This window comes from Ceratotherium simum, chromosome 14, assembly GCF_057802395.1.
Source record: "Ceratotherium simum simum isolate JZ-2026a chromosome 14, ASM5780239v1, whole genome shotgun sequence".
Taxonomy (NCBI): domain Eukaryota; kingdom Metazoa; phylum Chordata; class Mammalia; order Perissodactyla; family Rhinocerotidae; genus Ceratotherium; species Ceratotherium simum.
This window is the reverse complement of record NC_141913.1, coordinates 59,656,176-59,682,885: the sequence shown is the minus strand read 5'-3', so window position 1 is coordinate 59,682,885 and position 26,710 is coordinate 59,656,176. Positions and strand designations below refer to the sequence as shown.

The 26,710-nt window shown below is 45.0% G+C and overlaps 1 protein-coding gene across 1 annotated transcript in view; it reads right to left on the bottom strand.

Annotated features, from left to right (window-relative positions):
* The window catches only part of CNDP1 (carnosine dipeptidase 1), a 28,883-nt gene extending 16,262 nt beyond the window's left edge, over positions 1-12,621 (bottom strand). Inside the window, 6 exon segments of the mRNA XM_014781498.2 lie at positions 1,575-1,659; positions 4,300-4,500; positions 8,678-8,766; positions 9,476-9,638; positions 10,715-10,864; positions 12,514-12,621. Coding sequence (XP_014636984.2) covers positions 1,575-1,659; positions 4,300-4,500; positions 8,678-8,766; positions 9,476-9,638; positions 10,715-10,864; positions 12,514-12,597 — 772 coding nt within the window. The 5' untranslated portion in view covers positions 12,598-12,621.
* Between the last annotated feature and the right edge of the window lie 14,089 nt (positions 12,622-26,710).

Genomic DNA, 26,710 nt, shown 5'->3' with positions numbered 1-26,710 from the left:
TCCCAGCAGAGTAATATGCATTTGTGGGGCTAAATGGAATTCTATGCCTGGGTGAAACCATACAGTCTAAAAGGATGTAATGCAGCAGTCATGCCTGGGGGAAATCGAAATGCACCATAAAGATTTGATGATGCCATTCCTAGGGAAGAGAAAATTAGTTCTGGTAAAATAGAGAATTAACATTTTTTCCCCAAAAAATATTAAGTTGCATGCTATCTGAATTCTTCTGGATACAATTTAAAGGACTTTAAAGGAAAAGGGCTTGTTGTGTTCTGTCTGAAATTGTCAAGCATGGGAAATATAGTCCAAGAGTTATATTTTAGGAAAACTAGAAGACTATAGAAGAATAGAAAGATGATAGATGAATAGCTAGAATGGGTAGATGATAGGTAGATACATGATAGGTAGGTGGGTAGATAGATGAGAGATCAATAGATAGAATAGTAGATGATAGACAGATAATAGATAAAATATATGATAGAATAGATGATAGAGGATAGGTAGATGATTGCTGATAGACAGAAGATAGACAGATAACAGGTAGAGAGATGACAGATAGATAGATAGACAGATTTCATTATTTAATTTGGGGAAAGAAGGAGCAGGAAGCTCTACATCTAAAGATGATGCTGAAGATGCTGAGGAGACCTCCCACCAGGTCGGCCACGCGGGCTGTCCTAGACTGCCAAGTCCCTGCCACGGCCAAGGGGATGCAGGTGGACGGGGCTGAGGTTAGAGCTGTGTCAACACGGAAAAAGAGGAGACTTTGACTGATTGATCCCATAGAGGGCGAGCTTATCGGCAGTTTGCCCAAAAGGGGCACATTGTAAAATTTGCATAAAAGTGCCTTTTGTGCCAGATGAGACAGACCCAGGTGTTGTGGAGTCTGAAGCTTATGTAACCTGAGAACCTCTTTTTTAAAAAGAACATCAAATTATGAATATAAAAGTGCAATGTCCCTGACAGGACTGTAGAAGGGCCTCCTGCAGGGAAGGCTTCCGAACATGAAGCTTCCTTCAATTCCCAGGATGTTGGGCAGTCCTGACATAGGCAAGAGCTATAGGATGAATCAAAGTGGGCAATTGGCTCTCTGGAAACACACACTCACACACACACACACAACTTCTGCTTGTATATACCAGGCACTCTACAGTAGGTCAGAAGTAGGGGGCAATGAGCAAACTCATTGGAGTCTCTGTGCCACTTGGGGCCACAGCAACCCGGAAAAACGAAGCCAAGTGACCCTGATATATTTGGTACCATCTCTGGATGCTTCTGCAGAAGGGTCTCTATGCTATTGTCCTTAGTGTGGCCAGATGTGTCAAAAGACCCACTAAAAGAAAAGGGGGTGAGTCGAGGAAGAGTTTCAGTCCACGAAAAGAAACAACGTGGACTTAATAAGCCTAAGGAACATTTAGCCAAAAGGGGGAAAGCTAAGAATATGGTTTTTCCTCTACTCCGCCCTTATTCAGAGCTGGCTTGGAAACCAAGGGAGGAGAGGCACACTGAGTCAAACAGAACTGTATTTTATAGACTCCTTGATGCTTAAAAAGTGAAATGAGATAAGACATTACCGAGAAGAGCAACCAAATCAGCCATTGGTTCATTAAGGATACCACCAAAGGTTCCTGAATGAAAATCTTGATCTCTGCATTTCACCTGTAAGACAGGTAAAAGAGAAGACAAGTGCTTACCTCGTGGTTGCTTTAGCAATAGCTTTCATTTGGTGTCCCTCAGGACTCAGGTGGGTAACTTGACGTCGTCACTTCTCGTATTTGTCACACGACTTGGAGCGTCTTGCCACCCATGTCTTCAGTTCCCACTGAATCTCCTGAAACTGACTTCAGCCCCCAACTATTCCACTAACATGGTCCTTTCCAAGATCACCAGCCCTCCTTGGCCAGATTATTGATGTTTATAGAGTCATCTTCCTCTTGGTTTTGTCCCATCTATTGCTCAACCTTCCTTCCAGAACAATTCTTCTCCCATGGTTTCTGAGAAACTTTCTTCTCTTTATTCGTTTCTTGCCTGTAGGACAGTTCTATTTATGTCTCCTCTAATAACTTCTTTTCTGTCTCCCACCCCTACAGCTTAGTCCTTGGATCATTCTCTACACACAGAGCTTCAAGAACTCACGTGTCTTCATTTACTACCACCATACGCTCAAATGTTCATCTCTGTAGGTCTGACCTTTTACCTACTCACTAGACCTAAAATTTTGATTGCTTTTGGTGTATGACACTTAGGTGTGCTCCCAGTTTCTGAAATTCAGTAGGTCTAGAAGTGAACTCCACATCTTCTCCTACAATTACTTCCTGCCAGCTTGCCCATTTCCAAAACAAGGACAGACCCCTAAATCTGTAAATCTGTTCCGTAAATCTATCGCCTTAAAATTATGTTTGATTTCTCCTGGGCACACCATATCCAATCCATTGCCAATTTCTAATGAGTTATTTTTGAACTGGCTCTTTGGCTCATTCCCTTTTGTCTTTCCTGCGCTGCTCCAATCCATCTTTAAAGTACTGCCAGGTGAATCTGCCATTTAGTCACTTCATTTTATCAGACAGTAATACTAACAAAGCAATTTGCAATTTGCAGAACCCCACCTCCAAAATCTTAAGCCCTTATCCCACTTCCTGGTGGTAACTTCTCTCCTCCTGGCTGCCTTAGCACTATCCTGCACTCTGCCTGCTGTTGGCCTCAGCAAGACGTCCAGTCCCTTGATCCCTTCAAGATTTCCCCACCTGTCGTCCTCCTGTCTTTCTTTTTTCTTCCATTCGACCTAAATGCCACTGTTCATCACTTCAGCCTCTCTGTGGTCAATGTCAGGTTTTGCTTTTTCCTACTTCCTCCATCACACCACCTGGAATAGCCTCAACCCTGAATCAGCCCTTCCCACTTGGGCCTTCTCCATCCCTGGCCACTGAGCACAGCTAGAAAAATTACCCAACTGCATGGCCACGTGACTCTACACCCCTAATCCTGCTGACATGTCCCCAGAGAGACCACTTCAAGCAATCACTTCTCTGCAGATAAACTTCCTTCCTTCTCAACAGAAAAAATAGAAGCCAACAACAGGGGAGATGATCCACAACTTTCATCTCTCTAACTCCATCTTGTAGCTGCAACCAGCTGATACCCTTGTGCAAGAGGTAAATTCCTTCACTTGGCTCAGGATCTCATCCCCTCCTACCTCCTCAGTGCCTCTGTTCTCATGAATACCCCCTCTCCCCAGGTGGTTTTCTACTGCCTCCTAAAGGCTCTGAGGCTATGCTCCCTTGAGGTGCTATCCCAGCTCGCTCCTTCTTTTCACAGCCAAGTTTCTTGAGCGAGATTTCTACAAGGACCATCGCGGCTTCCTCTTCCTTCCACTCCCACATCATCTCAAGAAGTATCTGTATCTCCTGGCAGTAAACTCCTTGAGGGCAGATGCTGTCTTAGTCAGTACTGTATCCCCTGGGATTTAGCATCATCCTGTCTGCCGACAGAGGGCACACACTGTTTCTAAAATGCACAAGAATGCATGAATGTTTCATCTTTCTTATACCACCTGATTCTCACAACAGCCAGGGGTTGGATAGGGCACGTATCATTAGCATACACATTGTTATATGAGAAAACAGACTAAAGTAGCTAAATAACTAGCGGTTTATCAGGGAGGGACTTTCTGATTCTAAGGTGTGCTCTATCACAGGCTGTCTGTATTCATAGGAAAGGAGAAGGAAATGGACTAGGTGTCAAACCTGACCTGGAGGTCGCATTTAGTGATCACAACAACCCTGGGCAGGGGATTATTGTGCCCACTTTATAGTCAAGTAAAATGAGGCTCAGAGGTGGAGGTGCCTGGGCAAGGCTGTCTATCGTGTGAGCCAGAGTGCAGATTCAGGCCTCGGCAAGTCCAGCGCTGCTTCTCTTTCCACCCAAGACGCGGCAGGCAGTACCACAGAGCAGGTACTGTTTCCCTCACAGCATCCCCAGCTTCTGATCAGGCAGCATCCTTACCCCCCGCACCCCGCAACCTCAGCGCTGTTGTTCCTGCCTCCAGATTCCACAGCCATAGTTCCTAAACCTTTTGGTTTGCGCGTCACAAACCCCTCTGAATCCTTTCTCCAGAAAAATGCAGAAAGCACATCCACCCCCGGCTTGGGAGGTTTCACGAACTCCCCCAGTCCCAAGACCTCCGTGATCCCCCCGGCTGCGCACCCAGGTGAGAACTCTGCTCTCCCAAGAGTGTTCTCTCTCCCCCACCAAGGTCCTAGAGCGGATGCCTCCCTGCTCGCCGCTGTTGCTTGCCAATACCTCCACCATGAAGTAGCAGTTCCCTCGCGTCCCGTAAGTGAGCGCTGGCTTCCTCTGGCTGATCCACAGGTTATCTGAAATGACCATGTAGTCCACACTGGAAAAGAACCGGTCCTTTTCTCTTCTAATAAGTTCCTCCAGGGCAAGAGAACCAGATTCTTCCATCCCTTCAATGACGAATTTGATATTCACGGGGAGATCCTGAATTAACAAATAAACAAGGGAACAAACCATTCCATCAAAAAACTGCACAACTTGCCCCCTCACCTTTTAAGACCCAGGATTTGTTTGTATATAACATAAATACATTAAATTATTATATATATTCAGTTTATGGGTTGTTTACATTCCCAACAGGTCTGTTTACAACAAGGAATTTTAACTAAGATTGGGAAGGAGAATTTGAGATAATGCCCAGTGTATACACTCCAGCGTTACCCATCAATTTGATGTTAATGACAAAGAATTTGGGGAAGGAATTCCTAAAGAAAAAGCAACATCCACACTACAGAGCTCTCTGGGCTGCCCCAGAGAGATGTGCTTTCCTCCTTCTCCCCAAAAGGAATTTTTCCAGAAAGATTACTCAATTACAAATTTCTTTTCTGTCCTCATAATTCTGAGCATGATAAATGAGAACTCTCGCCTTTGAAAGACCGTCTAATGTTTAAGCCTCAGGATAATTTTTATTTCAAGTATCTGTTATTTTTCAGCTGCGGGTTCAATCTGCCTTTTAACTTATTCACAGGCTTTGATCTTGCAGCAAAATGGAACTTGAGTATTTCTCTAGTTAATATCAGGGCATGGAATAGCTCCTTTAAAATTTTTACGATGTGCCTTTTCCCCAGTTTGGTTTTGATCTTTTTGTATCTTTATAATTTATAACTTCATATCTTTGAGAGCCACATGAAGACGTGAGGTCAAAGTCCTTCCCTGGAGCATAAGACGTACATGGAAGACTTTAAAGTGATTCTGTGCAGAGGCAAGAACGGTACACGTGCTAATTAGTTCTAATGAGTGGGATGGACTCACCAAAGATGAACAAAGGCAGGATGAGTGGAGGATTATCTATGAAAAACAAGTGACCTTCGGTCATTCAGTTAGTTAAGGGCATTTGGGGATAATGATTTATTCAAATGTGTCCCTTGCATACACTTCTATGTATCTTAGGAAGGTAAGCTAAAGTTCTGAAATCTTAATATTTGAAAGCTGTTTATCAACTAGAAAACAATTGCTGAGAAGTAGTTGGAAAGCCTAAGAATTTTCCGGCAAAACGTGATTAATAAAATACAAGTCAATAGCCACTAAGTGTAGGAGGAGGACGATGGACCAGCAGCCAGGCCTGGGTTTCAGTCTCTGCTCTGTTCCTTGACACCCAAGGGACCTAGGACAAGCCCTTTCACCTCTTAGCAGCTCACTTCTCTATCTATGCAGCATGGGTATTAACATTGCTCTGCCTCGTGCTAAAGTAATCCAGTGAGATGATGTACATTAAGTGCTCTGCAGTCGAGACAGAAAGAAAGGATGCGAGGGCTGGAGGCCCCAGGAAGGAAGAAGCCAGTGCTCCTGAAGGGCCTAGCACATGTAGGCCCTAGAGCACCTTTACGTTATGTCGCTTCATCGAATCCTCTCAGCAAGCCTGGGAGATTAACTGACTTGTCCAAGAGCAGCAAATATTTCTTATGTTTTGTATGTGATTGTGTAAGTTTCAGAGATGAAAATTAAAAAGCAAAGCAGATTTTGGCCTTTATATAGGACCTTTCTTATAAATATTGCTTTTTTCCCCTGAGAAAGAAGGAAAGAGAGAGAGAAGGGAGGGAGGGAGGGAAGAAGGAAGGAAGGAAGGAAGAAAGGAAGGGAGGGAGGGAGGAAGGAGAGAAGAAAAGAGAGGAAGAAAGTAGAGAGAGAGAATTAAAGAGAGAGAAAAACCAAGGCCACATGAGCGTTCAGGGCTTATTTAGTGTGAACATTAGGAACAAGAGGACAACTTTGGAGTAGTCAACAGGACCCAGCTGGAAAATGCTTTGATTTATTAAGTTTGTCCTTCTCCATAAGATAAAGCAGTTGAGTCAAGAACTCTTAAATCTCCTCTCTTCTGCTGATGTCTCAACAGAAAATAAACCCATGAAAGAGCAGCCCCGGCATCTGATGAAATTGCCTCCAGAAGAGACGGCCGTCAGGACCCGCTCTGAAGGGCGGGGTTTGGGAGGGGCACCATCAGACATCCAAGCTTTGGGCATGGGCTGTGCTGCTCCACTTGGCATCGTGTTCACCCTGTGCGGACGGTTCTGGAAATTGACCCCCACTCCCCCAGTCCTCCTCGGAACAGGTGAGATGGAGACCGGCACAGCCGAGCCCTGACCTTGAACCTCCTCTGTCCTGGAAGAGGTGTGCTGTTCTCAGAGCCTTCTGCAGGGCCAGGGGTGGGGACGATGGGTAAAGGGCTTGCACTGTGACTGGTGTCCATGAACCCAACAAATTGGCCCCATTTCCTTCTTAAATTTCCAGTGTTCAAAAATGCTTAATTCAATTAAGCCAGGTGAGTAAGATGAGGGAAAGGTAGCAAGGTTAGCCTACAAAATCCTTCTGCACCCCAAGGTCACAGAGCTAATACTTTGTGGAGCCCAGACTTGAACCAGCCCTGTCTAATTCCTGTGCATGTCCCATCGCCCACAAAGCCAACACAAGCCTCCTTGTATTATAAAATACCACGTTGAACAATGTTTATATTAGCTGCTTCTGAATGTTTGTGTACAATGTCAATCCTATGACCTAAAAGTTGCTTCTTTTAGGAAGTCGCATGTCTGACTTCCTGTTACACACTGCACTTTAAGGAATGTTCAACAATGGACACCCCAAAGGTTGGGTCGGAGCAGAAGAGAAACTCTGGCTCAAAGTGTCCTGAGGAACTTTCTAGAATGCTGAGGCCATCACAGTGCATCCCAGGAGACCGCAGGGCCTTGAAACAGGTCCAGGGGGAGGGAGGAACGAGACGAGAGTCCTCAAGGCCGGGACGGTGGAGACCTGCACCTCCAGCCCCAGGTCCTCTCATAGTACCTGGCGCACAGTAGGTGCTCTGAGCATGTTTCATGCACTTAAAGTGCAGGAGAGGCCAACAGGTTGGCTTTCCTTGGGAAGTGCCTTGGAGTTGGGGTGTCATGATTGTGCCTCTCCTTCTTCCCTTTCCCTCTCCCACTTCCTTGGCCATTTCCAATGACTCCTCCCAACATCTCCAGGCTTGGAGCTGCCTCCTCTCTTCTGAAGTTTTCCTGAACTCAGAGCTGGCCCAGCCACAGTGTGGGAGTTCTCTAACTTCCCCAGAGTGGGGAGTGAGAACAGGGGCTAAGAGCCACCCACCTGGCTCTTCCCGTCTCAAGTTCACTAACTAGATGGGCCATTTCTGCGTAAAATGGAAGTATGTCATCAAATAAACACAGTGTCAGAAAGCTGCCCACCCAAATCGACACCCTCATTTTTACAGAACAGAATCTGAGGCCAACAGAGATTAATTCTCCTGCCTGTGGCCACACAGCTAGATTGAATCCTCTGTCTGGAGTCCAAGCACATTGACTAGTGGAAGAGAAAAGAGTGGTGTGAGATGAAACCATCCTGAGAGCATGACATGAGACAGTTAAAGATGCACGCCTGGCCCACCAACACGGTCCTCTGGTGGCCTGAAGGGGAGCCCTCCCCCTCAAAGCTGCACCCCCACCTTTCTTCCAGAACCATTATTTGGACATCTATTGGAACTACTTTCCACAGGGATGGAAAAAGATTTAAGGATTCAGACAGAATGTCACATAACCAGAGATTTCTATCTTGATAATTTGCAAAGTAGCTAATATTTTCTTAAAAAGTGTATGTCTGTTTCTATTAATAAAACTATACTTTGTGATAAGAAGGAGTGGAAGATAAAAAAAAGACAAGCTAAGATAAGATAAAGATAAAAAAAGACAAGATAAGATAAAGATAAAAAAGACAAATCCCAGCAGATAGTAACTTAGCCACGGGCTCACCATGTTTTTTGTGGTGTTTTCTTTTCCAGTGTGGTCAACAGCACAGGCTCAGCTTATCATCCGTGCCCCAGACCAGCTGGGCATCTTTGACAAGCTCTCTAACCTTCCCCAGCCTCACTCTCCTCATCTGTAAAATGGGTGTGATTGTAATCCACTCCTCTGAGGATTGTTGGGAAGAGGAAAGGACACACACAGTTTAAAGCGTGGAGCACAGTGAGCGGCTCAAAGCACACTGCCTTTATTGTCATCCTTATCATCCTCATCCTCATCACGGTCATCAACATCACCATCATCATCATCATCGTCACCATCGCCGTCACCATCCTCATCACCATCCTCTCTCCCAAACACAGCTGGTCACCTACTTCCTCCAGGGCTCCGAATGTGCTCACAGCATTAATCCACGCTAAAACAGGGCCTTTGTTGTCTGTTGCTCCTCGTCCGTAAAGTTTTCCTTTAAAAATGGGGGAAGAATTTTCAGAAAAGCATGGACACCTCTGCCAAGTTGAGTGGGTTAAGAACAGAGGTAGTTTTATGAGTAATGATTTTAACAGTGCTTTCTATTTTTTCGAGGCACAAATCTTGCTCTGAAAGCTCAAAGGATGATTTCTTATGCACAAATAGCAGCGTCATCATCTAGTCAGATAATGTATGCTAATCTGAAATATACAGACCCCTTTGGCCTTAATAGTAATTAGCTACTTTATCCAAGTTCACTGAGAAGGACCCGAGGATTTGTTGCAGAATGTCATATAACATAGCCTCTCACTTTGAGACTTGACAGTTGGCAGAAGAATGAAAAAAGAGTGTATGTGTATCTCTATTAACCTTTCTTCTTCTTTTCTTTATAAAACATAATTACATTTGGTATTTTTAAAACGGAAAATGCGTGACCTAGACAACTATTTTCCTAACAACCCAAGAACGCTCATCCTGGGGAGTTAGTCCACCCAGGGGCACAAAGTTTCATAGTTTCTCTCAAAAATGAAAGAAAATCAGCCTCAGTGGACCAACTATGAGACAATAGACTATGAGAGCAGCATTCTATTCATTCTGAATGACAGGGTGAGCCCTGCAGCTGGGGACAGAGTCACATCTTAAATTCTTAAGCCTGGTAAGCAATCCCTCATCCCCAGGGAACACAGCCCTGATGTGTCACCGACCGTTCACCTCCGTCAGCGTGTAAGGGTCCGTGAGCCACCCGTCTTCCTGTCTAGCAGGCTGCACGTCCAAGTGGCCGTAGAAGCACACGGTGGGTTTCTTCGGATCATTCCCCAGTTCGGCCAGGATGATGGGAGGTATCAGGAGAGTCTGACCATCAGGCAGCTGCAGAAGGAAAATGGATCACATTTTTTTAAAAAATGCCGTTTAGGGCCGGCCCTGTGGCTTACTGGTTAAGTGCTCGCGCTCCGCTACTGGCGGCCTGGGTTCAGATCCCGGGCGCGCACCGACACACCGCCTCTCCGGCCATGCTGAGGCCGCGTCCCACATACAGCAACTAGAAGGATGTGCAGCTATGACATACAGCTATCTACTGGGGCTTTGGGGGAAAAAAAAAGGAGGAGGACTGGCAATAGATGTCAGCTCAGAACCAGTCTTCCTTAGCAAAAAGAGGAGGATTAGCATGGATGTTAGCTCAGGGCTGATCTTCCTCACAAAAAGAAAAAAGAAATACATTTAAAAAAATAAAAAAAAGCCGTTTAGTTCTTCCACAGACATGATGTTAGGAGTCCTGTTTCCACCCCTGGGTCCTTGTAGAGCCCACATGAATTTCCTAATCATCACTTTTTCCAGCTCTAATATGGGTACCATGAGACATAATTAAAAGTAAGTACTTCCTTAGATACACACTGACAAATAATCTACTTAATTGAACATGCTCTTCAATCCAAACTCAGACTCGACTAGCTTAAATTAGGTAGACACAGTTCTGGAAAACACAGACCATTCAGAGACTCATCAGTGCTAAAGCAGGAGGCATCGGGAGCTTGGGTCTAAGACCGCCATTTGTGGCCTTTCGGCAGGGACAGCAATGACTCTGGTAAGAGACCGCAGCTCTGCATATGGACGTCCTTTGAGAAAGACGCATTTGCATCTAAGGGGAAGGACAGTTTGGGAGAGGTTTGAGGCACACGAAGGATGTGAATAGTACAGGGCCTTTCCATAACAAGTTGACCTGCGCTCACCTCATCCACTTGCCCCCCACCCCCGATCCTGACACAAGAAATCGGCAATATCCTCTCATTTGGGACAAGGTGGAAATTTTCATCCTTACTGGGAACTGAGATTATGGGGGCATTTTTGTTGAGGATCAGGGCAAGCCCCCGTCTTGCCCCCACCAAGGGAAGGCGTGGCTGATATCTGGAGAGTGGCAGCTTGCAGGAGGGAGGGACGCCCGGCACCTGCTGAGAGCCCACGTCCACAGAGTCCACGCTAGCTCCCAGGCGCCGGAGCTCGTCTGCAGCCAGGGCCATCATCCGGAAGAGCTCTTGTCGGAGGCGGGGCATGGGCTGGATGGAGTCGCTCTCAACGGCCACCCACTCCTTCAGTGTCTGTGAGGAGAGGCGGCCAGGTGATTAGCATGGGGGGGTCATCCACGTCCACTCGGGGTGGATGTGAGGGCAAGAGACCCAGAACCCCCAGTGCTCTCCGTTTGACCTGAAGACGGAGCTGGCAAACACCCAATATTTAAAAGACAAGCTGGAGTTTTAGTCAAGATCAGAGGCCAGAGACGTCTGGTTAATAAAGAAGACTAGGGCAGGATGGTTGGGTGGGAGGTTGCCTTCCTAAAACCCTGGGCCTGTGCCTGCTGGGTCCACCAGGGCTGCAGAGAAGGGAACGCCGGACTCACTGTTTCTGGCCGGCCACCCCGACTCCAGGACTCTGGGCTTCCCACAGATACCCCTGGAGGCCTCTGACCTCGTAGGCCACTCTGATTTAACTCCACAGTGGCCTCAGCCGGGCTGCGGGACTCCTCCTGTGGCCCCTGTGCATTTAGGATCAGTAGGCAGAGCACCCCAGGGTTTGCTCAGGGCGGTACAGGCAGACAGCCTTTGTTCCTCCCACTATAGTCGTGTGGCTTTGAGTACATCCCTTGAACGCTCCTAGCCTCGGCTTTCTCATCTGTTCTAGGAGAGCAATGCTCCCTAACTGCGGGTTATGCTGAGTGTGATATGTGATACAAGGAAAAATATATATCCTGGTCTTTGTTCTGGGCTCTTGGCCAGCGCTCCTAAAACCTTTGTAATTTCCTAAGTGATCAAGGTGCTGGGAGCATTTTTTGTTCTAGTATTTGGTCTCTGCCTTGGGTTCCCAACCCAGAGCTCCTCACTCCCTTGGGATTTCCTGGGTGATCGGAGCATATTTTGTTTTAATGAGGGCACACTGGTGGCTCCTGGATGGGGGCTGTCACCAGCAAGACCAACTGTGAGTACAAGCTGGGAACTTTCAGCCCCAGCCTGCAACCTCTGGGGATGGGGAAGGGGCTGAGACTGAGTTAATAATCTATCACGCCTACGTGGTGAAGCCTCCATAAACATCCCTCAAGCATGGGGTTCAAGAGCTTCCGGGTAGGGGAACACCTCCATGTGCCGGGAGGGTGGTGCACCCCAACCCCACAGAGACGGAAGCTCCTGTTCTGCTCCTCACCCTCCCTGTCTCTGTATGTGCCCACACCACGTGGTGAGTTAGGAAGGAAGCAGAGGGTATAAAGGAGGAGATAAAGTGCATATTGCACATGGACTACAAAACAAACAGCTTTGACATTGAACTTGGCAGAGCTCTGTCTGGACCTAAGGCTGCTGCAGGCAAGCAGCATTTCCCTGGAATGTGTCCTGGGGAGGATGAGTTTCAGGCAGGTTCTGAAGGCAGAGAGGACATCATCAAGGGCCCCTCTAAAGGGGAGGATGCGCCATCTGATAACGGTCCAGAGTAAACGTGGGCTGAACGGAGTTTGCTAGTCATCGATAAACGGACATCTCTGGATCCAACGAGCTGGGACTGCCCTTTTTAGGAGGAATGGCTGGAAGGGATCTCTTACCTAAACCTAATGAATTATTTTAATTCAACGAGGAGTCACAGGCATTTTAAATGGAATTAAGTTGTCAGGTGAAAAAAATCCACATCTCCCAGCAAATAACCATTCACCCAGATACTCAAAGGGCATATCATGAGAGCATGTTGTGTGTCTAGTTTTTCCTACCTGGACAAATTCATCCTGATGGAGATCGATGTACTGGAAGATCTTCTCTAACAGCCTGGCCGGCCGTGAGGACTGAGAGAACATGCCACCCTCGAGCAGGAGCAGGAAAGCAAGGAGAGACGACGCCTGTGAGCGGGCGATGGGGAGGGACGGTTTAAAATAAATGTTGTACCAGGTTTGGGACTTTAGACCTTTCAAATACTTCAAGAAAGTTTATGTTATCCAACACAGCTGCTTCCAGTCATTTGGACTCAAATAACAAAAGGTAATAGAAGGGGAAATATGTTTTTTGCTACATCTTTACCCAAGTGTTTCATTTTCAATGCTAAAGAGTTTTAACAAAACAAAAACCAAGTTAACAAGCTTGTGTTTAAACAGTGTACTTCAGTTTTTCCTACGAGGCAACCTTTCCTTCTGGTTCGCTTCCTGTAAAAGTAGGTCAGCACTCTCCATCCCAGGTGTTACGAGCAATACTTGTAAGAGAGAGAAGTGTGAGATGATTAAAAAACCAAAACTTCTATGTGTGAGTAACCACTTTATCAGAAAAAAAATTACTTTGCAAGGACTGTCTAACATCCTGTGCAGTCCTTTGGGGTTTCTTTCCATTGGCTCCTGAAGTTAGAGTACTTTAAACAGAAACCTATAAGCCACGCTGTGATATGTAATGTTGGGGCCCAGGGCAGGCCACCCCAAAATATCCCACAATAGCATAGTGATTATTTTGAATTAAAGTTACTTGAGAAGCAAGAAGGGCATTCTGAGCCCCCGTCTCTGCTCCCCCTGAAAGCAGGAAGTAAATCTCCCTGTGAAAGGCGCTCTCCCTGCGTCGTCATCACCAGAGCTGGGGAAGTCAGGGCCAAGAAGGCTACATAAACAAACCTAGCTAATTTACTACCTCAGGCCGAAACTCTGCTTAAATTCCTCACTATTTACGTACCCTAAACCTAAGTTTCTTTGTCCTGTCAATTCCTCGCAAATTTATGTTTCTTTGTGTTAAAGATATACGTACTGCCTGCCTTGTTCGCTCTCTGACCGTCATTTCTTTATGATCGCCAACACGTACATATTAAACTGGGGTTTTCTCCTGTTAATCTGGTCTTGTGTTAATTTTATTATTAGTCTAGCCTTAAGAACACAAGAAAGGAAGAAGGGGGGTTTTCCCCCACCCCGACAGTAACAACGAAGGACTGGGGTCATTTGGACACTGTTGGCCACACTCTCCACCTGGGAGCCCCTGGCCCTGGCTCTTGTCTTTCCTCCCCACCTCTCTGGCCCTGGCTCTTGTCTTTCCTCCCCACCTCTCTGGCCTCTCTGCTTCCATCCCTGATGGGTCACTCCCTTCCTTCACCTATAAATGTGGGACCCGCGGAGACTCCAGTCTCCTCCCTGCTCCCTCTCCCTGTGTGTGACCGCTTCCTGGTCACCCCTGCACCCCCATGGTGGGCTCCAGGCTGGGCGCAGAGCAGAAAACCGGGTCCAGAAGAGGGTAAGACTTCCAGGTTCAGAACTAAACTAATTATCTTCTTCCAAACCAGCTCTTCCTTCTGGATTTTTGTACATTTTAAAAATAGACTTTATTTTTTAGAACCATTTTAGGTTTAGACTGCTTCTTCCCTTGGTCTACAGTTCCGGCACCAAAAGAGCCAAGGAGAGAACTTGTGTCTAGAATATAAAGAACTACTAAACTCAACAGTAAAATACAAATTAACCCAACTTAAAAATGGGCCAAGGATTTGAATAGACATTTCTCCAAAGAAAATACACAAATGGCTAATAAGCACATGAAAAGATGCTCAACATCCTTAGCCATCAGGGAAATGCAAATCACAACTCGAGACAACAATTCATACCCACTGGTTAAAATCAAAAAGTCAGATCCCAGCAAGTGTTGGAGAGGATGTGGAGCAACTGGAACCCTTATCCACTGCTGGCGGGGGTGTAAAATGGTGCAGCTGCTTTGGAAAACAGTTTGGCCGTTCCTCAAATGATTAAACAGAGTTACTCTATGAGCCAGCAATTCCACTCCTCAGTGTACACTGACGAGAAATGAAAACATACGTCCACACAAAAACTTATACATGGATGTTCATAGCAGCATTATTCATAATAGCCAAAAGGTGGAGATAATCCAAATGATCATCAATGGATGATCGGATAAACAAAATGTAGAATACACAGACAGTGCAATATTACTCAGCCATAAGGAGAAATGAAGTACTGATACATATGAATGAACCCTAAACATATTATGCTAAGTGAAAAACATAAAAGACTACATATCGTATCAGTCCATTTATATGAAATGTCCAGAAGAGATAAATCCTGAAAGACAAAAAGTAGATGGGCAGTTGCCTAGGGCTGGGAGGATTGAGGAAAAATGGCAAGTGACTGCTCATGGGGAGGGGGGTTCTTTCTGGGTGACACAAATGTTCTAAAATTGTGGCAATGATTACATAATTCTGAATATACTAAAAGGCATTGAATTGCACACTTTAAATGGGTGAATTGTAAGGTATGTGAATTATAGTGCAATACAGTTGTTATAAAAATAATAACCGTAGGGCCGGCCCAGTGGTGCAAGCGGTTAAGTGCGCGCTCCGCTGCGGCGGCCCGGGGTTTGCCGGTTCGGATCCCAGGCGCGCACCGACACACTGCTTGGCAAGCCATGCTGCGGCGGCGTCCCATATAAAGTGGAGGAAGATGGGCACGGATGTTAGCCCAGGGCCAGTCTTCCTCAGCCAAAAAAAAAGGGGAGGATTGGCAGATGTTAGCATAGGGCTGATCTCCTCACACACACAAAATAATAATAACCATAACTATAAGCACTCATTCGGTACTGTAAGTATATTACTGAGTACGAGAAATGTCTATAAAGGAAGCTAAGCAGCAGGTGAAATCAAGGTGAAAGTGAGCCATGTTCATTCATGAATGGATTAAGAACTTGGTCCAGTAGATGGTGCCAATGGGCTGTTCATGAGCTCCCTCTGCCTTATATTCTGATAGGAATGAGGCTGGATCCAAAGCCAAGAGCCAGGGCCTGCAAATAAATCCGGAGGAAAGGACTCCTGCAGACCGACAGCGGGAGGAAGATGGAGCTCTGGGCGCCCAGGAAAGGCTCTTTGAAATGGAGTAGGCTATTTTTTGCAGCTGATCCATCTAAATTAATATTTGAACTTTTATTTTTCATTCATTCAATTTCCATTAAAAAATTACTTGATGCTCCTCTTCAATGAAAAATAAAAAAGGAAATCTGAAGAAGAAAAGGAAGCCACGGGAAAAGAAGGAAAACAGTGATTGTAGGGACTGAGACTATTTCAGATTTCAGGGGGCACCTCCTCCCTTCCCAGTGGGAAGAGCACAGCAGGGGCTGATCTTCCTAAAGGAGTGTTCCTGGTGACGGTCCTGGCCACAGGGGTCTGCACTACCTCCCTTTCCTCCTTGCTTCTTCCCCCTCCCTTTCCTCCACAGAGTGGACAAAGCATGCTATCCACTTGCTGTCCACAGAGTCCACAGAGACTGACTTCATGTGATAATTCTGCCTTTAAGATCTCAGGCGGGACCCCTGGGCCACGTTTGCTCTCCTCGAGAAGAGTCTCTCCTGTTTCTTTATCTTCCTGTTTGTTTTCTTGCGTTATAGCCATGCTTGACCTTGAATTAATCACCCAACAAAAGTCTAGAGGTTTAGAAAGGCTATTCCTGGCTTTGGCCTTTGCAGAAAGAAGAGGGAGTTGCTGGAGAATGGGAAGGTGATGATGGAGTCCAGGGACCAGAGCCAGGAAAGCCCTAGTCTTAGTGTTTTCTTGTGGGATGGGGGGTTGTGGGGGGCGGACAGGTAGCCCAGCCGGGCTGCGGGACCCTCACAGAGGAAAGCCCACCTGCTCCATAGGCTTCTGCTAGTTCCAGCTGGATGTTCTTAGATTTGGAACAAAAGTTTGAAGTGTCCCTGTGTTGAGTCTTGTTTTTAAATACTTTAACTTTTAAGACTTCTCAAGTCCACATCCTCATGCCACATCCTCTCTGGTGTAACCAAGCCCCACCCCGTCCTTCTCCCAGTCAATTCAGCTTCACTTCCTCAGAGCCTTTCTTCCCACTGCCGCCCAGGCCTCCCACAGGACACGGCCTCAATCTTCATTCTCCTCTATCCTAGCTCTAGCCAATGACCGAAGAAAGTTAGATCACCTGTGTGCTTAGCTGACGGTGACCTTGAAATTGCCATGGGCTGCCTTAACCAATGACACTTCTACCTCCTGCTGTGAAAACAGCAGGCATCCCAAAAAGAGGCTGGGAGTGGGGTCAGCTGTTGATAAATCCCACTCCTGCACTGAGTGCTGCTGCTGTTTGTTTCTGAGGTTGAATAAAACAAAGAATAGAAAATGAAAACATTCTTATGAAAAACAGTATGTATCTTCCTCAAAAAATTAAAAATAGATCTACTATATGATGCAGTAACCTCATGTCTGAGTATTTACCCAAAGGAAATGAAAATGGGATAGCAAAGAGATATCTGTACTCCCATGTTCACTATAGCATTATTCACAACAGCCAAGACATGGGAACAACCTAAGTGCCCGTCATGGGATGGGTGGATACAGAAGATGTGGTATGTATATACAATGGAATATTATCCAGCCCTGAGAAAGAAGGACATCCTGCCATTTGTGACAACATGGATGGAAACTTGAGGACGTTATGCTAAGTGAGATGTCAGACCGAGAAAGACAAATACTGTATGAAATCACTTATATGTGGAACCTAAAAAAGCCAAACTCTTAAAAACAGAGAGTAGAGTGTTGGTTACCAGGCGCTGGGTGATGGGAGGGACAGAGCAGACGTAGTTTAGGGTACAAACTTGCAACAAGTAGTAAAAAAGCCCTAGAGATCTAACGCACATTGTAGTGAACATAGACAACAATACGTATTATAATCATCAAACTTGCTAAGGGGCTGGAACTTAATTATTCCAACCACTAAAAAGAAATGATAATTATGTGATGTGACAGAGGTGCTAATTATTGCTACAATGGCAATCATATTATATAAGTGTTTCGAATCAACAGGTTGTACACCTTAAATTTACACAATGTTATATGTCAAATATATTTCAAGAAAGAAAGAAAACAAAAGCATTCTTGCCTCCCACCTCACAGAGCCTCGGGCCAAGGGTGGTTCCTCCCGTGGGCTCTCAAGAGCCAGTCGTGAGAAGCGTTAGTGCCGGTCACGGTGGGGGTCAAGAACCCACTTACCGACTCGCCCCGAGTCCGTGCGATTGCTTTTGCAGAGGGTGCTCTGCCCGTGTCTGCTTTGATGAATTGTTACAATACAGAAAAAATGCTTTATTGGCCTAGTTTATCTCACCATGATGGGATTAAAAATAAAAAACAAAAACCAAAAGACAGGCTTTACTGGATTCTGCTGATCCCCCTGCAGGTGCGGGCCCAGCCAAGCGATTCCCGCGGAGATAACTAACTCTGGCAGCCGGCCGGAGAAGGAGCGGCGAGGGCGTGGCCTTCAGGGGCGCGGGACACGCTCCAGTGGGAAGGAAGCAGTGTCAAGGAGCAGACCTCCCCAGAAAGTCCCGAGAACTGCGAGTGTCCCCCCATCCTCTAGTCAGGTCTGACCGGCGTTTGACCCCCGAGAGGAGCCTTGGCTGAGGCTGGGTTTGGCTGAGTCTCACTCAGGGGGCAGGGGGCAGAGGTCACCAGCACCCGGGGATGGAGGAGGGGCTGAGCGCGGGCTGGGCCGCGAGGAGACCTTGGAACCAGGCCCTAGCTGTTGCTGAGCTGGCTTGGGGCCGGCAGCACAGGCTGTGAAACAGCACAAAGCACCACCACGTGTCCTCAGGAGAAGGCAGGAGCCTGTACACTCAGCATCGGCCCTTGCAGGGCCCGGGCTCTGTGCAGAGCGCTCCATCCTAGACAGCTAGACATGCTCCTGACCCCATGGGCCTGTGTCATTTCACAGAGGACCCGAGCCCGCTGTCCACGCAGGCCTCAGGGAAGGAGAATGAACACTGGCATTGTCAGTGTGTGATGTCACCTCAGAAAGGACTCTTGTGATCCTTTTCATTCCCCCCAGTCAGACCAGGGATCTGGGCCTCTCCAAACATGGGCCAGAGAGACAGCACCGGCTCTGCACCACTTCCGGAGCCTTCTGACACCAGGAAACATGCCAGCAGCTTGTAGCGAGAAAAAGAGTAAATGAAACAGGCAGAGACTCCCGTTGTTTCTCCCGCAGGCAGTTGCTAACGTCCACGAAGTCAATACACGGGAAAGTGCCGTCCGGCGAGTGAGTGTCACCACACAGAGCTGGACTGGGAGCCCCTCAGGGCAGGAAACGGCCTGTGATTCTGGGCCTGGGACAGGGTGAGGTCTTCAGTTCTGAGGAGTGAAGGCTGTGAACCCCGAACCATCAATGGGGGTGTGCCTGACCCTGGAGCCAAAACCCTGAGGTGAACTTAAGATCTTAAGATCTCCTAGCTGTGGTTAGACCAGAGCCACCCCCTTCTTTTTCTTCTTTTAAATTTCATTTGAGTGATTTTCGTGTGAAAGTGTTAATGGGATAAATGTAAAAGACCTGCAGGAGTGACTGAATGACCTCAGGGAACAACAGATGAAATCAGGGCCATCTGGCTGCAGAACAAGAGAAGCAACAGAGAGCAGGAGGAAGGGGTGAGGACGAGGTCGGTGGACCTGAGGCGCAGAGGAGAGCCAGGCTCAGGACAGAAGGAGAGGAGGCCAGGGAAAAGAAGATAGAGATCTCTTGGGGTCAGAGGAGGCGGAGCTGGCAGGACTGGTCTAGCAGGAAAAGGCACCGTAATGGAGATCTCACCCAGGAACACATGTCTTTTCTAGAAACCTGTAGTTCCCTAGATACTGTTTAAATGTTATCTTATAGAGCCTTAAGCTCACAGCAAACTTGTTTTGATTTCAAAGCATGGGGTTTTAGTTGTCTTCACAACTGGGAAGCAAGAGCCCAGGGAATAGGAGGAGGATGAATTCCAGGCGCGGCCACCCTCTGGAAGAGCACCACAGGCTACACTCTGTTGTGAACAGAAGTCCAGCAAGGGAAAATTCAGGAACACGGCAGTTTTGAGGAGAGAGCTGGAACTTTCAGTCCCTTTGTGTTAGTGTCCTGTGGCTGCTGCAACAAAGTACCACAAAGTCTTTTTTTCTTTTTCTCTCTTCTCTCTGCTTCCTGGGTGAATTCCTCAGTCGTGTTTTCCAATTCGTTTGTTCTCTCTTTGACTGTGGCCAGTCTAGAATTTACATGAACTATTGAGTTTTTTCAATGACTATTTTTCATTTGTGGGATTTCTAATTGGTTGTATTTCACATCTATCTTTCTTGACTCTCATGTGCCTGCTTTTGTTTTATAATTTCTTATTCTTTTATGTGGGTGTTAGTCCTTCATTTATGTCTTGAAGATTTTAAACATAGTTCAATTGTATCCATTTTAAATATGTCCTACTCTTTGCATTTCAGTGGCAGTAAACCCAGCTCCCCGTTAATTTTGTGGGCTATTGTTCTGATTGTTCATCTTTCTTATATACGTCAGAATTTTAACTTGCAGGCTCAACTTGAATGACAGTTGTTTTATTCTCCCTCTCTGTAATGATTTGTGCCTAGAAATGTGGGGTTACCTCCACCTAGTGGTTCAGGATGCCCAGTGCGGGACCAGGTCTTAAGTTGGTGGCTTAGTGTTCCCAAACAGTGTGCGGTGGAAGGCTGGGCCATGTCACCAGCGGGGAGACTCACCCAGCCCCCGGGTTTCATGCAGTGGTGCTGGCTCCAGCAGCCCTCTGTGCCTGAGTGCTTTTGGCCCCCGTTACCCTGCAGGAGCCTCAGTTCTAGATGCCATGGCCTATTATGGACCCAGAGTTCAGCAAAGCTGCAGCTCTGGCCCCTGCTCCCCACTGTATGCTTCTGTTTTGTTTCTATTTGGTAGAAATATTTTTTATGTTTTTGAGTCTACGTTTTTTTGTGTGTGTGTGAGGAAGATTAGCCCTGAGCTAACATCCGCCACTGATCCTCCTTTTTTTGCTGAGGAAGATTGGCCCTGGGCTGACATCCGTGCCCATCTTCCTCTACTTTATATAGGACGCCACCACAGCATGGCTTGACGAGTGGTGTGTCGGTCCGCACTTGAGATCTGAACCTACAAACTCCGGGCCGCCGAAGCGGAGCATGCGAACTATACTGCTATGCCACCGGGCCAGCCCCGAGTCTATGTTTTTTTAATTAAAAACTTAAAGTATATGTAATTGTCTTGTTTGAAGTGGGGGGAGGAGTTTAAGAGTGAACTCATACTGAATCTGGATCAGAAGTCCCTATAGTGGTTTCACTTCTCAGAGGCAGTCTCCACATGTGCCACCCTCAACATACAGTCTCCACATGCAGACTCCTTGGAAACATGACCCAGCATAGACTTTCCCAGTTAGAGGAGGTAGGACTAGCATGGAGATAAGGAAAAGCTCCCTTAAAAGCTTGTGTTCTCTGATCACTGTACCTTAAAAGATATAAATGTCCGTATCCTGGATATCCTCAGCCTCCAGGGCAGGGACGTGGGATTACTAATAACTGTGGACCTGGAACCGTGAGCTCAGGATCCAAAGGTGCAAGGTCGGCAGGGGCGTTGGGCTCCCTGTGATTGCCCCAGGGCAGCCCTCCTGCAGAGGCCCTTGGACTACAGCGTGAGGTGTGTAGTTAGGTAACAAGGTGCCCCAGGCAAACTGTAAAGACGAAGTCTGTTAGTAGCAAGGACTCGGGAAGGCCAGGGCACTCAAGCTGCTCGTGGACCGTGCAGAGGTCTCCCTCCTCACTCCACAACCTTTGCGGAGCTCCATCTGTGCATATCTCCCCCTCACTTCTCCTCTCCTTCCACAAGGCCCCCATTCGCTCAGGGTATTCTGAGTCCCATTCCTTCAGGGGTTGATAGGGGATAATGCCCCCAACTTTATGTGCTACTGGCTGCCGGAAGCAGAGCGTGGTCTTTTTCAGTGCCATGCCTGCATCCAAAAGGCGCCTCTCTTCCAACCAGAGCACTTCTGAATGGGGAGGATTGTAATCGCTTGAAAGGGCAATTGAGATGGTGGACACTTGAGGCGTTATGGGAGCCAGAGGGGAGAAGTGCTTTGGGGACAGAAGTCCCTCACATTCTGGTGTGTAGGAGTTACCTACCGTCCTGTGTGCAGGGCTGGGATGAGGTTCCTCCTTATGGTTCAATTCTCCCTGCCCCAGCATTTCTCTTATCTGCCCAGAAATGGCAAGACCTAACTTGTAACAGCTTGTCTGGGCTCCATCACATATATGATATGCCATATTTCCCTTCAAGCGGGAGCTCTTTGCTCGGTGCCTGATAGGGTCAAAGAAAGTGTGCGAGAGGACTGAGGCTGACTCACACACCCCCTCTCTTCTCTCCTCCTGTGACATCTCCAGGAGCCCAGCTCCTGCCACCAACCAGTGACCAACTCAATGATTATGTTTTATAAAATATGTCTGCTTAAAAATAGTTTCCAAAATCTTCTTGGTAACTTGAGACCTTAAAGTTATATTAAGTTAAATGTTGAATATTCATTAAATATCCAGATTATTTCTAAATAAGATAATATACTGAAACGTTAATTTCTAAACATAAGTTTATCTACTTTTGGCTTCTTATTTGAGAGAAACTAAAGATATTTGAGTCTGTTAGTAAATATGTTCTTTCACCACATTGAAAATAAATTGTACTATGAGGAAGCACATGCCTCTAGAAATTATGAAATGCTGTAGTCATAAATTTGCTCATCTACTACAGATTGTTGGTGTGTGACAACTAGTTCACAACTGCTTACCTCCTAGTGTTCACTAGATATTAAGGTTACTAAGGTTTAAGAATTCTAATCTATATATGTAAGTGAGATTACTAGGAATAACAAAGGTAAAGAAAAAAGCTCTGTATACAAAGTATGCAAGGAAAGTAAGGTGTGTTTTTGGTAAGAAAAAGTATAAGGTATGAAGATGTGTTCTTGGTAAGGGAAAAGAAGAGTAATTTTTTCCTAGTTTAGAGATAATTTAAAGGATGTTTCAAAAATGTAAAAAAAACAGTAGAATATGGGATAAAAACTAAATAGGTATAAAAGTTGGGAAAAGAGAGAGAAAGAGAGAAAAATCTTACGTTGTATGGTCAAGCTGGCTAAAATTACATAAATTTATTACAAGGTTTTTTTTTTTTTTTCAAAAAAGGAGTTTTAATGCCAATAGTGTGCCTATGCAAAAACTAGAATTTAATGTTCTTTCTCTGTTGAAAGGACAAAGTTTCTTTAGATTATTGTAAAAGATTTTTCTTTACTTGTTGAATTTCTTTACTAGAAAACAAAAACAGAAATTAAATAATTTCCTGTACTTCATGTTATCTTAATCAGGTCTTTGATTACTTAAGAAAACTGAATCTTCTCAATATTAAAAGAACTAATTTTTTTTTATCACTATGTAACATTCTGTATTTGCCTTTGAGATTTTTTGTCACTTTGGTTAAACAGATAACCAAGTATTGTTTCACAGTGACCTGTGATCATATTTAATAAAGTGTTTTATACTTTTTGATGTTTTTGACAACTTCCCAAAGTCAAATTCTAAATAAAGTCTTTTTGAGCTGGAACCAACTTTGGAGTTTTTGTAGAGGGCCCTTGGAAAACCTCAAAGATTTGTTCTCTTTCCTTATAAAAAGAATAATATTAAACTAATTAGGCCTATTTGATATGTTAAATTATGTGAGAAGCATTGTCAAATAAAAGTGATGTTTAACCTTCTTCAGGTTATATTTGTATGAGTATATGTTACTAATATAAGTATTTCAAAAATTGTATGCAATTTCTAGAAATTTGTCAGTGTCCTTACTATTCATATAATCTATCATAATTCCAATTTTTGTCTTAAAATGTTGTATGCCTCAGAAATAACTAAATTTCCTTGTCACTTAAGTTGTTTTTTAAATACGCTCTCCCCGTATCTTTAATCAGGGTTATTTTAAAGCCTTTTGTCACTCACAGACAGTTATTGTTTTATTCTGAGTCTCCTCTGAAAGCATTTGTAATTAGCTACAGGCAAGAATGCTCCATGATGGCACCATTTGCACAACTTTAAGATCATGCCACTGGATGGAGGAAGGGTTTCCAGAACTAATGAAAAAGCTGATGGATTCATAAAACTTCTAACCCAAGATCAAGCAAAAGAAAAATTACATGGGACTGAATGAACTGATAAGGATGATTGTAATTTTATGACTTTTTGTTTGAAATATTGCTGGTTCCTTAATGTTTTGTTTTCCAGATTTAAGGAAACCCTTTTTTCTCTTGTTATCTTAAGCTATCTATAACTTTCAGTAACCTGATAAATTATATCTTTGTAAAAAGCATTGAAACATTTGTTTTTCTCCCTGATCCCCCAAGAATTTGTAAATTCTTGTTGAGTGCTCTTATTTTCATGGCAATACAGTTCCTCTATATATAGGAAAATACGTAAGTTAAATAAGAATCTATTCTCCTTATAACAGGACATAATTGAAAACATTGGTTCCATAACCAAGGCCTTGACTGGAATGCCATATTTGAGAATGACGTGCACAGAATCAGTGATGACCAGACAGTTTTAAGGAACTGAAGTTGACTTTATGGAGCCATTAAAGCCTCCTGAAAAAATTAGCCTGACACCCTGTAAGGCTTACAGGGGTCCTAGCCTTATAGGTGAGTAAGGAAGGTCACTTTCTGGTAGACCCAGGAATCTTAAGATATATTGGAGACCTCAACAAGAGAGGAATTCACTCAAATCTATAAGTATTGCAGGCAAAGTCTGATGGCAAGTCCTTGGCTTGGCTTTCTAGTCTAGAGAGGCTTTTAAAAGTCTAATCTGAAATTGCTTACTGAAAGTTCCAGTAAAACAAACTTAAAAAAAGCTGATATGACCAATCGCTATTCTTGCTGCACTTATGTAAATAATCAGGTCAAGTGTAATGAGACTAGACTTATTTTACAAACAAGTTAATCTTACTGTGATTATATCTGACAGAAATGGAGGTGATTGTAGAGAGAAAATTATGTTTCAATAAAAAGGTATAGTGTACCCATTATCAGATCCTAGCCATATTCATTGTCTTTGAGGTTTTGTTATCTACCTGTAAACTGGAGTAGATCCTGAATTCTTCCAGTTGCCTCCAATATCTGGCTACAACTCTCCAAACTAATGTTCCCAATTTTCTCCCACCCTTTTCTGACTTGGAATCACTAAGAACTAAAACTACCCATTTCCTGAAGCCCTACAAACTGAAGTTGGACAGCTTGATATAAACTTCAGAGAAAGCATCACAATGGATCGTGTATGGACACTTTTCTTGCCTGGTGCTCTGTGAGCCACTCAGAAAGTTCACAGGACACCCAAAACCATCACCAGAGTCATTCAAACTACAGACCAGGAAATTCGTTAGAATCACCCTCACTCCACTGTGTAAAGATGCTTCAAGGCCAACATCTAGAAATTTTCTCGACTGACTGCCCTCTGGACTCAAAAACGGAGTTTGGAGTTTTTTTCTAATCACTAACCTTCATTTTTGTTTCCTTAGAAATGTTTCTTATTAAATACCTGATTGCTTGCACCATAGGGAGACCTAAGTGAGATACGAGTAGATTAGCAGTTGCTTAAGGCTGGGGGCAGAGGTAGGGGAAGAGGGAAGTAATTGCTAAGGGACACAGGATTTTTTTTTGAGGTAATGAAAATATCCTAAAATCAACTGTGGTGATGGTTGCACATATCTGTGAATATACTAAAAATCATTGAATTACACACTTTAAAAATGCAGATTTCCAGGCCTCCACCACCAAACTATTCACACTAATGTTTGTGGGGGAAAAAATCAGAGTTGAGTGTTTAGTGACAAAGGCAGCAGATTGCACCTGGATGTACATAGGTCTCCACATCTTCCTCTGAGTTGTACCTGCCTTTTGCATACAGCAGCTACAAGTTCTGCTCTGTGGTTTTAATAAGAATATTGCTTTTTGTGGAAAGAAAAAATGAATACTGAAAAGTGTGCTATTGTATGTCCTATTTCACTCCACCTAGACAAACTGCTAGTGCTCAGAGTCCACACCCCATGTCAAAATGGACTGTAGTGGAGCCATTTCTAAATGGAGTCAGAGCTGCCTGTCCAGAGAAACTGCCTTGCTGTCTTGAACCTTGGACTGGGCCAAACCTTTGGACTGGGCAAAAACCACCACTGTTTGTATAACTAATTGTTTGAGAAGGTAACAGAGAAATGAACATCCTGATCACAAGACTGCGGATTATGGACTTTCTATTTGAAGATAGAATCAGTAACCAATTAGGCACAGACAGGGACCACTTAGCTTATTAACAGCCATAAAAATTCTTATTTCTTTCATCTTTAAACTCATGTAATTATTCCCTTCCTTTTCTCATAAAAACCCCTTACTTTCACTCTGTAATCAGGACACTATTTGGGCTTCTGCCTGAATCTGTGTTCCCCAAATTTCAATTCTTTGATCCCAAATGAATGCTTTGTCTGTTAAACTGGTTTCTTCTTTTTGAAGGCTGACACCCGGATTCCGCCATTTACCCAGCATAACTGTATTCCAGGCACATATAAACTATTTGAAAATAATGCCACTTAATTATTTGCAAGAATCTACAGCCACTCAAAGCATACCGATAAAGTACTTCCAAGTACCACACCCCTCAGGCTGAGACAGGGAGCGCCTAAGAACATTTCTAAGTAGCAGCATCTCAGGGACCACACAGGGCATCTGCTCTGTTCACCTGGCTCAGTGGCATAGCACACACACTCTTTAGGAAAACGTTAAGTCTAGCATGCTGGTCCCCTAGGCTCTGGACATTGGAGGGCCTACTCACCATTCTTCCTAGTTTGGGATCCATGGGGCTGGAGTTCTAGCCTATAGCAATTCCCCTGGACCTCAAAGGAAAGTGGAAAAGGAGGTCTCATCAAGGCTCTCGGATGGTCACATTAAATATCTCTCTGTGAATTGCTAGTCTGTGCCCCCACCCCTCCCCCAGAAGGAAGACAAGGCTGGCATAGTGACAGATTCACATTTGGAAAACAAAGAAGCTTCAGAGATATTTATTCAATTCAAAGGCAGAGGAAGAAACAATGCATCTCATATGCACAGATATGGGATGAGGTAGTGGCCAGG